At 39.8% G+C, this 17,057-nt stretch overlaps 1 protein-coding gene across 1 annotated transcript in view; it reads left to right on the top strand.

Moving 5' to 3' along the window:
- The window catches only part of DST (dystonin), a 504,672-nt gene that overhangs the window by 89,504 nt on the left and 398,111 nt on the right, over nt 1–17,057 (top strand). Inside the window, 1 exon segment of the mRNA XM_012002056.1 lies at nt 9,693–9,900. Coding sequence (XP_011857446.1) covers nt 9,693–9,900 — 208 coding nt within the window.

Below are 17,057 nucleotides of genomic sequence, written 5' to 3'. Positions count from 1 at the left end.
CATTTGGAATGAACTTAGCATTTATTCTCAAGAGGAGGCTGTGGTTGGATTGGTTTGCCACTGTGCAATATGAATCATCGCACCTGAGCAGAATTTTCCACCAAACCAGCTCAGAGGGATCAGGCACTGATCCCTGGTTCCAGTTGGGTGTGGCTTAAGGTAGCAACCGAATTGTTTGCATTTAATGTACATGGAACAGCCCTGCTTTCCTCAAAAGAGGGAAGTGGGAGTGCCAGGCACTTAAAGTTTCATAGACCTTGTTTCTGTACAATAATAAAAGTTTTTGTTTTTAATGAAAAAGTAATTCTTTCACTTAAGTACCTACTGTTTGAAGTGAAAGAGTAAGTGTGTAAAAGCTATTATCAAAAGCAACTTTCTGAAGTCTCATTAATGAAGACAGGTAATGAAAATGGAAGCATAAAGAAGGTATAAAGACATAACTTTGCTTATGTGTCAATAGGGAAGAACTGAATATCTATAATTGCTTTTTTATTTACACTAACATGGTTGTCTAAGTTTTTGTTGTCTCCAGTAACGGAGACAATGAATTTAAAAGAAAAAAACCTTCTGAATTACAAAAAGTTATGTATTGGAAAGATACAGGGACATCTCAAAGGAGGTTTAACAACCAAGCTTGGGAGGGATAGATATGGAACTCATGGACTTTGTATCCTGAGAGCTGTTACTAAGGTGACCCAGTTGCAATAACTTCTAGTTTCTATATTTCCTGAAGTGACAATTATGTTGGCTTAATCATCTACCCTTGGATCAAACAAGTGTGAATAGACAACATCACCTAAGAGCTAAAATTTACTAATGCTTCCTACATGGTGACCAAGGGTAGGTATGGGAGCAAAAACCAGCAGGGAGTCATCAGCAGTAGTGATGGGTGGGTGGGTCCAGCTAGATTCGTGGGGATCGTGAGCCAGCATTTACATGAGTCATACAGCTTTCTTCCATTTCCTGGGCACTGGAAATGTTAACCAGGGTGTTTGAGGATACAGCAGAATGAAGTGAACACTTGGATGTCAGTAGAAACATGGAATTATCTATTTTTGTTTGTTGTCCATTTAACTGAAATATTTTGAAAGCTTTTTGTTTGTTTTGTTTTATCCCCTCTTCTCCAGTTTTCATATTTTTAAAAATTTCATCTCCATTCTATCAATTATCACGATCCCTACCTCTCCTCCTCTATCTTTTCCTTTACTTTCTGAATACAGCAATGTCATCCATCACTTACTTCATGCTAGGGGCTCCAAAGTCATATGTCTCCAGGGATCGGGTATCATACATGCGAGAACGGTGTCAGACTGGAAAGCACAGGTCTTTTACGTGTCCTTTCTTTAAAGGGAAAACCACTAGGGCCAGTATTCCACATCTGAATTTTCATGTGAAAATTCCCAATTTTTACGTGTTTGCTCTTAATTTGTTTTTAAAAATGAGTAGGCCAGCCATAGTGCATCTACAATGATGGCTCTATCAGCAGTGAACAGTTTTGGATAGGATACTCTTGGAAGAGTGAAGTGAGGGAGCTGGGGAACTGTATTTCCAACCTGGCTTCTGAAGGGACTGCGGAGGCTCGACTTGATTTAGCCTCTCTCTCCTCATCAACTTTATACTGTGAGCCATATTTTTATGTATGTATTTATACTATTCCACCAAAATACATATTTTTAAGCCTAACAAGTGATGATAAGATGACTGATATTTAATTATAAATGGCTATTTTGTCACTTCTGCTCTCCCAGTTAGATTTCAGGCCCTTCTAAGAAAGAAGCCTATGAGTACTTAAGACATGTTTTTAATTAACTGACATAAACATCCATTTAAACTATAAGATTAAGTATTTTCTAGTTAAATGTATGTTTTCGATATTTGAGTTTATCTTCCTAATGCATTTGTTTTGTGGGGCTATTTTTGGAGATATGTTTGCTTTTCTTTTAGGCAAGTTATTTAAAATGTTCTTCCTTTGGTTGGAAAGACTATTTGTAGATACTCAAATGTAAACTAGTTCTGATGTCTCTATTTCTATAATTTTCATATGATTGGGATTAGGTGGACTTGCAAAAAAAAGATGTCTGAAATTTTTTGAAAGTTTTTTTACATTTTTAGAAAAATTTCGTATTTTGATACTTTGCATAGTTTTTATTTTATATGTAATCTGTTTGGGGAGATTTATGGAGGTGTGGGAACACATAGGACCAAAGAATCTTTGAGTGGAAAGAGACCACAGAGTAAGCAAAGGCTTGGTCCCCTGGAATAGGAGAGTGCTTACTATACACAAAGCAGTCTGGGAGTACTATAGTTGTGCATTTTGAATGGTTTTTCTTTGATGTGAACTGATACCTGTCATTTCCATGCTTTGGCCCTAGTACTGAACCCAGAACAGGTCTAGTCTTTTTGGGATCCTCAAATATATGGTAATCTTTAGGGCTGTGAGTATATGTTCCCCTAGTGCCAAGGACCACATGTGGTCAAGAGCACAGGCTTTCGTGTCAAAAGGACCTATATGGAAATCCTGGCTGCACCTTGTACTGACAATGACTGTGGACAAGTTACTTAATATCCCTAACTGTGCATTTCTTTATTGGATTTCAGTGAGTGTTAAATAAGATAGTTAGTGAAAATGCTTAAATTATAATCACCCAATAAATGAGGCATCTGGATAGAATATACTAAACTGAAAGAAAGGAAGAAGTCTTGCAGAATGTCTTAGTGCTGAGCCTTGATTGTCTAGGATTCAAAGTGATATACCTATTGGGAACTGAAATTAATATGTTGAAGAGATATCTGCACTCCCATAGACATTGCAGCATTATTCATGATAGTCAAATTATGAAATCAACCTTCCTCTGTCCCATCAGCAAGCTTGGTGTCCTTAGAAATACAGTACTAAGTAACACTAACCAGTGTACAATCATTATACCCTAGAAAGAATTTGTGTTCTAAATTCCAGTGTTCTTTCATAGGCTGATGAACTGGGCTTCTCTACCTAGAAAGCAACCTTTGACTTCCTTAACTCTGCCTGACACTGCTTCCCTTGAGTCAGAACTTAGCAGCAACCTGCTTCCTCTCCCTCTGATCCCCCTTCCTCTCACCTCCACCCAGGCTCTTCTGCCTCTTGGAGTTAAGGGTTCCTGCATATCTCCCCTAATAGAAGAGAGTGAGAGCCAGCTAATGGCCTCACTACTAGACCCCCTCTCCCCCACTTACAACTTAAAGGTGGTTTCCAGGTAAGACTTAACTGAGAGCTATTTATTTGGTAAAAGATTTCATACCTTAATTGTTCAACAAGTTTTGAAAATTATTAACTAAAGCAAGCACAAGTTGCCCCAAATTTACCATATCTCATTTTTTCTTCAAGGAGTTAAGCACATTTTCCTTAATTGTTTTCTCCTACGTCTATTTATTTGTGGTAGAGCTTATTTTCCTTGGGACCTCTAAAATCAGATAATGTGCTCTTGCTTTCTAACTTATTTCTAAGTAAAAAACTAGTCATATAATGATAGTTTTGGGCCATAACATATATTTTGATACAACATTGAGGAAGTTAGTATTTGTACCTACCTACCTAAGGGACTTTTAAAGAAAATTGTGTCTTTAATTTTCCTAATTTTGGAGAAAAAATTTTCTGTTTTTGTTCATATATCAAAATTATGTGATACTGAACCTATCTTGTGTTCACTGTATTTTACATTATTAATAAATGAATAGCAGAGGAATTTCTTTTATATTTTTCTGTCTAGAACTATGCTTAGGACTAAGGCAAGCAGATCATCTTTCTTTGGTGACTTCTTGACACAGGCCACTGCTTCTAGTGCTTCTCTAAGTGTTTATGAAGAAATGTTACGAGAAATTTCTTAGATCAAAACTATCACTTTGTCCTTGCAACCTGTATATGTTGATTTTGTGAGCACAGGAATAGACTAAGCAACACTTAAACACAGCACAAAAGACCTTGCTGTGTGCAGTGGCTCATGCTTGTTATCCCAGTACTTTGAGAGGCCAAGGCAGAAAGATCGCTTGAGGCCAGGAGTTTGAGAGCAGCCTGGTCAACATAGGGAAACCCCGTCTCTATAAAAATATTAAAAAATAAAATTAGCCTGGTGTGGTATTATGTGCCTGTAGACCCAGCTACCCGAGAGGTTGAGGGGGGAGGATCTCTTGAGCCCAGGAGTTCAAGGCTGTAGTGAGCTATTATCATGTCTTTTTGCACTCCAGCCTGGGCAATGGATCAAGACCTTGTCTCTTAAAAAAACAAAAAAAAAAAACCAAAAAAAAAACCTTGCTATTTCCCCCTCAATTCTTCATTTTGAAAAGATTCAGATTTATAGAAAAGTTGAAAGAGTAGACCAGTGAATACTTATTGTTAGCCTATTATCACATTTAATACTTTTCCTTGTTTTTATTGAAACAATAAAAATAAGTGCAGACATCTTGGGTTTCCTCAGCCTGCATCTCCTATGGATAAGGACACTTTTCTACATAACCACAATAGTATTATTGCACCTTAGAAAACTAACAATAATTTCCTAACATTGTCTAATAAACAATCCATGTTCCATGTTCAGATTTCCCCAGTTGTCCCCAAAAGACAGTTGTCCCCAAAATGTCTTTTTAGCTTTTAAAAAAGAGTCAACCCAGAATCCAACCAAGGTTCATGAATTAGTTGTGTCTCTTTTGTCCTTTTAGATCTAGAACAATTCTTCCTTTTTGGGTGTGTATGTTTTGTGTCATTGACCTTTTTGACGGATCTAGGACAGTTGTCTTGTAGAATGCTTCGCAATCAGGATTTTTCTGTTTCCTTGTGTGCTTTCTATTTTTGGGTTTTTTTTCTGGTGAATATTTTGAAATACACATACAGAAATGTGCTTAAGTTATAAATATGTGGGTTTGTGAAAGTTTACTTTTCAGCCTCTGGGATTTAAACTTTTGGCTACTTTGCAAACTCTTATCTCTGCACTTCTTTCTCCATTGCCTGTAGAGAATGCCTATTGCCAAGACAATTTCCTGGCACTTTCCTACAGATCAGGGTGCTAAGGCTGGGCAGCATCCAATTTAGGCAGTTCCATTGTACTTATCTCAGATCCCCCACTGGGGTTTCAGTTAAAGAAGGTATTGTTCAGTTCCCCTTCTGAAAATGTTATTATGTAATTATCCTGGCTTTAGGAGATTTGGGTTGTTTTTATACCATGTGAATGAATTGGCTATCAGGAAAGTCATTTTAAAGCTTTTGGTGATCTAATTCAATTGTTAAAACTGCTTTAATAACTAAGTTGTAGAAGACACAATATAGCAGGTCCTTGAATAGTGTTTTGTTCAATGTCTTTTTGTTATAATGTTGATGAGAGAAAAAAAAAATCAATTCCTGGCTGGGGCCACTGTCAGTGGAGTTTATACTTTCTCCCCATGCCAGCGTGGGTTTTCTCTGGATGCTGCAGTTTGCTCCCACATTCCAAGGATGTGCACTTGAGGTTAATTGGTCCCATTCTGAGTGACTGTGGGCATAGATTATGATTGCACCCTGCCATGGGATGGTGTCCTGTCCAGGTGTGGTTCCTGCCTTGTGCCTTGAGCTGCTGGGATGGGTTCTGGCCACCCTTGATCCTGAACTGTAATAAGCAGGTTGGAAAAGGAACGCATGAATAAATGCAAATTATTGTAAAATAAAAATTTGTAAGGTCTACAATAATCTTACAAATGCATGACAATAAATGATGTGGTATGAAAGTGCTCAGTGGGTCTGCCATATTTGTGATTGGCTTTGAATTGCATGGCGGTAGGAGGTACTCCTTATATTTTTCATTTTGCAAACATTTATTCCTTGATTTAACCCCCCACCCCGATGACTGCCGTCATTTACTGATTTACCAAAAATTGGGTAAATAATTATCTTATTTTGTATTAATCTTCTGTAAATGTATGTATAACTCACATTTATTTCAGTGTTTAATATTAGAAGTGTTTTGGTCTTCTCTTAGAAGTTTCGTGATATTTTTATGACCAGAAATATTATTTGCTGTAGGAACTTAACTCTCATTTATATTAATTAGTCTATGTAAAATTGGTTTTATTATATGTCCTTTGACTTAAAGCAGCAGTTTCCAAGAACCTATTGATGATTTTAAGTGAGGATTTACTGTACAGGGTTTTTGGCTTGTAACCATCTAGTGCTTTTTTGGTTGCAGAGATTCAGTATCAGTCCAGAAGTAGCTCATGGTCATTTATGAAAAAGGCCAACTGTTAAAAAGTATTATGACCTAGGCCAGCTTTATCTTCACTACGCAAATTACTCTGCCCCCTGCTCCACAGCTCTTTCATGTATCTCTTATTTTCAGCATACCTGCCAAATGGGGATGACAAATGATGGTGTGAATTGGGGTCTTAACCTGGGGTCAGTGGGTCAGTGAATCCCATAAAATGATATGCAAAGTTTTGCATGTATTTACTCTTGTACTTTGTTCTGGAAAGAGGTTTTCATAGATTTCATTAACTTTTCAGGGGTGCCCATGAGCCCAGAAATGTTAAAAACACTGACTTAGTTACTTCTTCATAGAGTTGTCCATATTTTCTCTAACCCTTGACATAAAATCTTTTTACTTTTGGTAATCTTTTTATGTACTTGTATTGGATTAAAATATTATAAGGAATAAAATTAAATTCATTCAGAATCTTAGTCATCACCCAGAAATAATCGCTACTTACATATGGGTAACTATTACATGTATATGCACATGCACATATTTTAAGAAATCATTCTTGATGAATTGTTTCTTCTTTACTAAATATAGAACAATAACATTTTTGTTTAATTGCTATAGAGTAGACTATGGTATCCATATAACTATATTTAAACAGCCTCCTATTGATGGACATAGCTACCATATTTGTATTTTAATAGGAATCAAACCTTAGGCAACAGTAGTGGAATACTAGATAGGAACCTGGGGCTTTTGTTGATTACAGGAGCCCTCTTCCTTTGTCCTACCTTTCCAAGCCCCACATCAAAGGTTAGACTCTGGCCTTTGGGTGAGAGAACATATTTGCTTTTCTTAAAACAAAAGGGAACTGTAGTTCCACACTCTTCTCTAGCCCCCAAGATAGTAACATGATTTGGCAAATCATTTCAAATCAATAAAGAATATAATAGGTTTTCTTTAGGATCAATCCACTTTAAAGCAGCTCCATTTAAATCTGTTCCCAATTTTCAGGGTTCAAATGGGCCTACTTTTGTATAGTTTACCTTATATTTTTAAAAAGTATTCATGAAAATTTTTGTGGGAAAAAATCCAATACTTTAATTGTTAAAACACTTGGATCATGTAGCCTGGGAGAGACTTTACCACATATAAATATGTATGATTTCCCTCAGTTTGTGTGTGTGTGTGGGGTCCATATTTTCCTATGATATAGTGCTGAAAGAAGTGTTGTTGATTGTCTTTTCCTCTTTTTCTCTCTTATCTGTTTACCAATGACACTACCAGATTAGAGGCTGCACCAGTCAACACCCATGGGTCCAGGGGTGGTAACTGTTCCCATCTGGCTATGAGTGATTAATGGTGTTTATGTCATGGCATAAATCACATTTCGTTGTTCAATCAGCTGAGACTCAGGCCATTAAAAAAATTTACTCTACAAAAATCAATAACCAGTGGGTTTTGGAAAGCAGTTCTTTAACAGTTATTCTCCAAATCTGTCTGTAAAGATAAATAATCAAATTACTATACTCACTAAAATAGTACAGGTAACAAGAAATATAATCTCACAGATAAAGGATGACCTTAAGTAAGGACAGATAGGAAGCCATTTTTAGGAAGATAGAAAGCGGCCAAAGAAACCCAATACACTCTTAAAAGTCTTTAAGAATGTCACCCTTTTATACAGAGCCAGCCAAAAACAAAATCTCAGAAAGCTCAAGATGGATTTTCAGAAAAGCATGGAAAATAAATTGGGTTGATAATAGCATGCTGTGACTGACCTAATGCCACTCACAACTCCCTATGGATTGTAGCTACAATACAGAAAATCAATTCTATTTACTTTTTGCCTCAAGTTTGCCTAATACCTTATTGTCATTAGAAAAATATACAGACTCTAAATAAATAAATTAGTCAAGATGGTGAAATTTTATGTAAAGTAAAATGGAAGACAGCTTTTTTGGGGGGAAAGAATAGAGAGCTACATCTTACATACCTCACTTTGTGGGAATATTACGTGAACTTCTAAAAGAATGGGGTTTACACCTACTATGTGCCCACAAAAAAGAAAAATAAAATGAAATAATGGTGTTGACCATGCATAGCCACATGCCTAAACAGATTGAGATAAGGTTAGTAGTCCTGATGCAATTAGAGTTTATTTCACGTGCCTTGGGTGAGTGTTTTGGGATGTGGCTCACATAGCCTGTTTGTGCTGCAGTTGCCACTGCTTTTGTGGGAAGCCCAGTGTTTTTGCTCAAATTGGAGCATGCCTCACTGATTTCTGCCTGTAACTTGCTTCTTGGGAATCCATGGCTGCAAGTTACATTTCAGGAATCGAGTTATACCAGTTTTGCATCTTTACCATGAGTCTCAGCAAAGTAGAATTCTCAGTAGGAAAGTCAAGGCTTCCTTTTGATGTGTTGTTATGTTTATAATTTTGCAGCAGAGATAGTCAACATCCTTGTTTCGTTAGTAAGCCAGTGGCTCTCTAAATAATCACAAACACAACCCAACAAAGAAGGAAGGAATAACACCTTGTGCCTTTTCCCTCTATGGAAGATATAACACTTTTATGCAAGACATGACCCTGCAGATTTGCTCCAGCTAGATGAAGGGAGGACTAACCTTCAGGCCAAGTGCTTTGGTAAAAGCATCATGCTTCTCATTTCACAGTGTAATGACCAGGAGCTGAGAAGAGCTCTGTTTCCTGTCACTGAGCTGCATCATTCTCATTTACATTATTGGCAGCCGTTACTTTGCTGGAAGTTTAAATTACCTCAAGAACTCTAAACCGAGTTCAGATGTTTGTTTATTGGCGCTGCCATAGGCTTCTGAAAACAGTCTTTTGTGTTCTCCCAGTCTTAAGAAAAGGCTCTTCTCAGAATCAGCCCTTCCTCCCTTCTTGCTCTTTTCTGGGAACCTACTTCAGTCTCATGAAGAAAATTAAATAAAGAGGACAGGGGCTTAAAATCGGTCGGAACAGAGTCTCCAGTGGTGAGGTGACTTGAAGCGGAAAGGAGTTGGGACTCAACATCCTGCATTTGTGCTTTGTTTTCGAAACTTCGAGTTAGTTGCATTAATGAATTAACCAGCAGGCTAGCAATGGAAAATGTTTCTACTGTCCTGGTGGGGGAGCCAAATACTATAGATTTGTAACAGGAAGGCTGTTGATTCTGGCTTCATTGTTGGGCCAGTCATTTGTGAGCTGGTGGCCGGACCACAGGCCACACACTTCTTCCGTGCAAATCTTCATGTATTGGAACTGCCTGTGTATTGTTTTTACGATTGGAGACTTGGCCAAGAAAAGATGGTGAGCCCCGGGTTTCATTTTTTTGGTTTCTGTATATTCCCTCAGCTCTGAGGATGGTGCAGGATATGCCAGACCCAGTTTGGGGGCAGGGAGGGCGGCGGTGGTGATGGTGGGGATGTTTAAATCGATGAGCATATGTGAGTATTTTGCTGTTAATGCTTTTTCTGTGTCATTCTCTGTAGAGTTCCGGGAACGCGTCCTATCGCTGCTCTATGTCTTCCTCTGCGGATTTTTCCGATGAGGATGATTTCAGCCAGAAATCTGGCTCCGCATCCCCAGCTCCGGGAGACACCTTACCCTGGAATTTGCCTAAACATGAGAGGTCGAAAAGAAAGATTCAAGGGGGCTCAGTGCTGGACCCTGCCGAGAGGGCAGTGCTTCGGATAGCAGGTAAGAGCATCTGGGGAAGGGGATGGAGTGGGGGAAGAGAGTTGCGGAAATTCGCCCATCTGCTTCCTGGGGGGCCATAGCGGGAGCTGATGCACTGGGCAGGAATCTGTGCTCAAGGTGGGGGAGGATGATGACCATGTTTACTTTATGCCTTGTTTTACTGATAGAGCCATTTGCCCAGCCTGCTGGTGACTAAGCTGTTTGGCCCTGCCTTCTGGTTGGATGAATCGATTCCTTTGAAATGCAAGGAAATATTGCACTAAACTTTCCTATTTACTGCATTAGTTACCGTAACATTCTGAAAGTATTAGCTGCAGTGATTGCTAGTGTATTTGCGGGAAGCTGGAAGTGAGCAGCCTTTATTTTCATTTTTGCCCAGGGGCACTGAGCTACGCAGATTTAACTCAAGAAGATTCACGGTTTTCGGTACCCAGGATTGCAAAGCATATTCCAGCAACTTGGATGTTGTTTTTCTTTAAATGTAGCATCTCTGTCTGCATCATCGTATCCATAGCAGCTTTCTGTCCTTAGTGCTTTTGAGGGTTTGGCCATCGCGCCTTCCTGATTAATTAATACATGAGACGTGCCAGTGTTTCTGTTCTGTGTTACCCGGTGTTGCCTTGCATTGGCCCTAAAAGCTGAACCAGAAGTGATGGCTTGTTTTACCCAGCTGAAAGCTGAGAACACTGTGGAAATCAACCTTCGAACCCCCGTGTGGTTTGTGTGTATGTGTCCTGTGCATGAGAGGTGCTTCCAGGGGTGGCTGTTCCTTTCTTCCCTCTCTCTCTCTCTCTCTCTCTCTCTATATATATATATATATTTTTTTTCCGTCTTGGAAATGGTAACAGGGAAGGATGGAGTGTGTCCTTGGGGACTTTCTTGCAAAGGCAGAAGGCCAGGTGTTCTTTAGGTTTGTTTCTGCATCCAGTGGTTCAGGCTTCCTTTCCTTCCCTCTCTACCACTCTTAACTCTGGAGGTCCCTTTCCACAGTTTTTTTTTTTTTTTTTTTTGCCTCCTATACTATATTGCAAAGTTGGTACTTTCTTTTCCTCCAAGGGGGCTGGCGGGGACCAGCCCAGATTCCAGCCATCAAGGCAGCTGAGAACCCCCTTTTTGTCCTCCCAATGGGATTTTCTGATTACGGGAAAAACAAACAGTGCCTAGCCAGCCATTCTTTAGTCAGGGTTTCTGGGGCAACAGCCTTGAGCTTCTTCTGGTTTCCGCTGTGAGATGCTGGCTGGTCTCACCCAGGCCTTTGAAGAGCAAGGGATCGAGTGAGAAAGGGGAGGCGGAGGGAGGATGGAAGCTGTGAGAGTGAGCAGGGGTAGCCTTGGAGAGTCAAGGCAGACCAGAAAATGTTTAGTCACTGAGGCCTGCCTCCTTGCCCTGTTGAGAACTTTTCCACAGGTCTGAGGCTCCAGCAAGACGAATGCCTATACAGATGACACTGCCCATACCAGATGTTTGACTCAGCAGAAAGGGAAGATAGATGAAAGAAGGGTGTGAATGAGAAGTTACTGGGGGCTGATGGCCCACTTAGGGCATCAAAATGGGATGCCTGTTCTATGTATTTTTTGGAAGGCAGAAGGTGCTTCTGGGCTGAGAGTTTTGGTAGTAGTGGCAGAGATGGATATTTTGCTTTCAGTAATGAAGGAGGGAGTTATGACAGAAGGACAGGGCAGGTATTTGTTAGGGGCAATGAGATTATATAAATTGGGAAAAACTCTACTGGGCAGGAAGTTATGAGAAATGTAACCATCAGTGTACACTGCAGGTGGGGAAGACATTGAAGAACTCGATGTTCTAATGGGATGCAGTGTACATGAAGGTGCTGATGCTGTTAGTAGACTGTGGAGTCATTGATGCAGGGGCCATCGCTTGTTAATTGTAAAATGTTTACTGAGTTTGTAGGGATAGCTGTGAAGTTGGTGGCAGTTGATGCACTGGGGACCTCAAAATTCCATTCTTTAAAATTTACAGGCCAGGCGTGGTGGCTCATGCCTGTAATCCCAGCACTTTGGGAGGCCGAGGTGGGCGGATCATGAGGTCAAGAGATCGAGACCATCCTGGCCAATGTGGTGAAACCCCGTCTCTACTAAAAATACAAAAATTAGCTGGGTATGGTGGTGTGCGTCTATAGTCCCAGCTACCCGGGAGGCTGAGGCAGGAGAATTGCTTATACCCAGGAGGCAGAGGTTGCAGTGAGCTGAGATCCCGCCATTAAACTCCAGCCTGGTGATAGAGTGAGACCCTGTCTCAAAAAAAAAAAAACAAAAAAAACAAAAAAACCCCAAAAAACCAATTACATGAATTCTTCAAAAGCAGAAAAAGATAAAATGAAACAACAAACAGTAGTGAAGCATATTATTTTATTTTATTTTGAGACAGATTTTCTCTCTCTCTGTCACCCAGAGTGGAGTACAGTGGCGCTGTCTCCAACCTCTGTCTAATGGGTTCAATTGTTTCTCCTGCCTCAGCCTCCAAAGTAGCTGGGACCACAGGCATGCGCCACCATGCCCAGCTAATTTTTTTTTTTTCATTTTTAGTAGAGACGGGGTTTCACCACGTTGGCCAGGCTGGTCTTGAACTCCTGACCTCAAGTGATCCACCCACCTCAGCCTCCCAAAGTGCTAGGATTACAAGCGTGAGCCACCACACCTGGCCTATGATTGTATTTTAAATAAATATTGGTAAATTAGCTTTTTGCTAGACAAATCATAAACAATAATCATACATGGAGGATAGACTTGGGGGACCAGTCCACAAATACCTGTTTAACCTATAATGTGGCTAAATTATGAAATTCAGCTATATTATGTGTTAAACTGGCCACTGATCACCCAGTGTGAGGATGAGGGGTACATGTTATCTAATGGAATTTGGTGCTGTGGATAATATGAAAACATACAATTGGAATTTCAACTTCTAATTTTATTACATATTTTCATACTCTTCCTGAAACTTACCCCCTCCCTGAAATTCACCCTTTTTAGGAAATGAGGTGAAGTTCAGAAATGGTGTGAGGATGTCTGTAGTGGTCATTACCTAGTAATAAAAGAGCTGAGAGTTTAGTATTTTTATTTGTTTTTAAGGTCCTAAAAATAGAATTGATTGTGAAAATGTCTATTGAGTCAAAAAGACTATGTGGTCTATGGGATACCTTAATTCACCCACATTTAGCAACTACTTATTGAGCCCCTGCAATGAAATGAAGATTAGCACACAGTTCTGCCTTTAAAAAGTCATAGTTTCAAGAGAGATTAGTGAATGGATACAAACTTACAGTGAATGGATACAAACTTAAGTGAGTTAGGACTCACTTACAGAAATGAGTCCTAATATTCCACAGCAGAGGAGGATATCTATCGTTAGCAATAATATATTGTATATTTCAAAACAGCTAGAAGGAATATTACCAATACATAGAAATGATAAATGCTTAAGGTGATGGATACCTCAAATACTCTGACTTGATCGTTACACATTGTATGCATGTAAAAAGTACTTGCAGTATGGTACCCTCATTAATATATAAAATATGTATCAATAAAATAAAAAAGAATAAGCTGGAAAAGAAAGGTCATAGTCTAATATGATAAATGGATGTGTTATTAAACCGTTACAACGTGGTAATTATTAGTTGTTACAGGGATTAGTTGTGATGGCTCTAAGCACATAAAATTAAAAGAACCCAGAGGAGAGTATAATTAACTTGGGGGGAGAAGGGAGGCGTGGGAGGTTCCTGAAAGGTTTCTGAGAGGAAGTGCCACTTGAACTGAGATTTAAAGAGCTTGATGGAATTAGGGTGAAAGGGAAGCCCACTTTAGAGGGATGGAACTATAGCAACAAAGGTAGGGAGATGGTTTAAATGAGAACTGCAAGTAATGTGTGTTGCTAAGTGTGGGATTTGGAAGGGAAAGACAGAAACTGTAAAGATGTTTGTGTGCAATCCTGAGGCAACTGGACTATTTATGTTGTAAGTGCTAGGGAACCGCTGAAAGATTTTTAAGCAATGGAGTGGCATAATCAGGTTTATGGTTTGGAAAGTCATATTAGTGATGGTGTCACATGACGAACACTTCTTATTATTTGTTTATTTAAAAATTTATTTATGAGTTGAGGGTTTGCTCTGTTGCCCAGGGTGGAGTGTACTGGCGTGATCACAGCTCACTGCCACCTCTAACTCCTGGACTCAAGGGATCTCCCACTTCAGCCTCCCGAGTAGCTAGGACTACAGGTGTGTACCACCATGCTTGGCTTATTAAAAAAATTTTTTTATAGAGATGGGTTCTCATTGTGTTGCCCAGGCTGGACAAGTGATCACTCCTGGGCTCAAGTGATCCTTCCCACCTGGGCCTCCCAAAGTGCTGGGATTATAGGAGTGAGCCACAGGGCCTGGCCAACTTCACTTTATTTTGTTTGTTTTTTAGACAGGGTCTTCCTCTGTTTCTCAAGCTGGATTGCAGTGATGTGATCTCAGTTCACTGCAACCTCTACCTCCTGGGCTCAAGCGATCCTCCCATCATAGCCTCCCAGGTAGCTGGGACTAAAGGCTTGTGCCACCATGCCTGGCTAATTTTTGTATTTTTGTGGAGACAAGGTTCTACCATGTTGCCCAGGCTGGTCTTGAACTCCTGGGCTCAAGCGATCTGCCCACCTTGGCCTCCCAAAATTCTACTATTACAGGCGTGAGCCACTGTGCCTGGCCCAACTTCACATTTTTTTTGTATCTGTTGTGCTTTTGTATCTGTTGTGGTTTCATCATATTAACATATTAACATCTGAGACTATAGTATGTTTACTTCTTATCTCCTCGGGTCAATGTGAGAATAAAACAATTAAATATAAGGAAATGGGCTTTTAAACACCCATTGTATAAATGCTTTTTACATATAGCAATACAGATCTGCTTTTCTTAGCTACAGGATATTGTAAGTTGGGTTTTTTAGTCATAAACTACCTATAAAGTTACATGCTTTGTCAGTGATAATGCTATTTTAAGAAAAGGATTTTTGTCCTATCCAAATACTTTGAAGTTGGAATTGAAGGATCAAAGGAGAATCAGACTTTGAACTCAGGCAAACTTGGGTTTTAATTCCTCCTCTGTCCATGACAGTTGTGTTTACTTGGACAATTTACCAAACTTATCTTAGCCTCAGTTTCTTTATCAAAGGGGTCATGGTTGTGGTGATTAAATATAATAGTGAATGCAAACAATTCTGCTAACTTCTTGGCACATCAAATGCTCTATAAATGATAGCTTACCCATGGCCAGATGTTCTTCTAAGCAGTTAATATGGTATCCTATTTAGACCTCCCAAGAACCCCATGAAGTAGGTACTACGATTTTCTCCATTTTCAGTTCAGAATCTGCTGAGAAAGGAAGAGAAACTTTGCTAAGGTCGTAGTGTCAAGAAGTAGTAGAGCTAGGACCTGAATTCAGGCAGTCTTTACTCCAAAGTCCAAGCTATTTACTGCTATGCTTTTGCCTCCTCTCTATGGAATACACTATTATTATTAGCATATTAATCCAATGTTACCCTTCCAAGAATGCATGGGGCAAAAGCTATTTTTAAAAACAATCCCAAATGCTGCTTCTGCTCATTTTGACTGGTTCCTTAAATAGATGATTAAAATTACTAAGTGTGTGCTGACTATATGCATAAAACTGGATGCTACTGAGTGTCAGTCTCTGATGAAGGCTCAGATATGCCTTCAGTGACCTTACTGATTGTGAAGGAGACATTTTTGAGAGACCTGTGTCTATGCATGTGTGGTCTGTAAATGAATGACTCTCAGGGATCTAATGCTAACCCTTTTATTTCAAGAAGGTGTCCCATATGATACGTGGTTGTTACTTCATGAACAAATGTGCACATAAATGCATATCAAGCTGTAATAAAACTCTAGTAACCTTAAAGACTTACTGGGATAAGGGTTCAGACTCAGATTATAAACCAGTGGTCAGGATAGAAAAAAGAGATATGGTCTTGCTTTGTTTGGAGTAACAAAATTAGGCCAATTGCTGAGGAGGAGTGCTCCAGTTCTATCTCAAGTCAGTTTTCTTTTTTTCCACGAGTACACAATTTTTTTTTTCCAACTCATCCCTGTCTAAGCATTAATGGAAAATGGTCAATAGTTCACAACACCCAACGCTAACAAAGAAATAAAAAATCATGGAGGGCAAAAGGTCAGTATATATGAAAGGAGGAAATAGGGAAGGAAGATTTAGACAAGAGGTGAAGTTGACATAGGTCAGAGCGTCAACAATCAGCTGATTTATCTAATAATAGTAGTAGCAGTGAGGTATCATCCTGTCACTGTACTCCAGCCTGGATGACAGAGTGAGACTCCACCTCCTAAATAAAGTAGTAGAAGCAGCAGCTAATCCTTATATAACACCAGGCATTATTCTAAACTTCATTTACTATACAACTTTATGAGTTAGGCACTATTATCGCTGTTTTACTGATGAAGAAAGCTCAGAGAGGATAAGTAACTTACCTATGTGACACAGTAAGGAGTGAAGATTCTATCTACAGCAGCCTGACCTCACTCTTTTTTTTTTTTTTTTTTTGGAGACGGAGTCTTGCTTTGTCGCCCAGGCTGGAATACAGTGGCATGATCTTGGCTCACTGCAACCTCCGTCTCCTGGGTTAAAGCAGTTCTCTGCCTCAACCTCCCAAGTAGCTGGGATTACAGGTCCCTGCCACCACGCCCGGCTAATTTTTGTATTTTTAGTAGAGACGGGGTTTCACTATCTCTGCCAGGCTGGTCTTGAACTCCAGACATCGTGATCCACCCTCCTCGGCCTCCGAAAGTGCTGGGATTACAGGCGTGAGACACCACGCCCGGCCAGTCATTACTCTTAAACACATCTATTTACATGTCTGGGTATCAGTTGGTTCCTCCAATGGACCCTTAAACTCACTCACTTTAGTATATGATAGACATATATCTAATTTAAGGGAACTGTATCCATTTTACTCAGTTTAATGGACACTAGTACTATGTAGAATGAATAATAAGAGAGCAAGAGGGAGGTGACAAATATGGGACTGTTGTGAACCTATAGGCCCGCCGCGGAGCCCAGCAGCAGATGCGCCTGCGGGCTCTGGGGGGCAGAAGGGAGGGACCGCGCGGGCTGGTCCTCGGCA

The sequence above is a fragment of the Mandrillus leucophaeus genome, unplaced genomic scaffold, assembly GCF_000951045.1.
Source record: "Mandrillus leucophaeus isolate KB7577 unplaced genomic scaffold, Mleu.le_1.0 Scaffold676, whole genome shotgun sequence".
Lineage (NCBI taxonomy): Eukaryota > Metazoa > Chordata > Mammalia > Primates > Cercopithecidae > Mandrillus > Mandrillus leucophaeus.
Note: the sequence above shows the minus strand (reverse complement) of the source record. Positions and strands in the feature narration are given on the sequence as shown.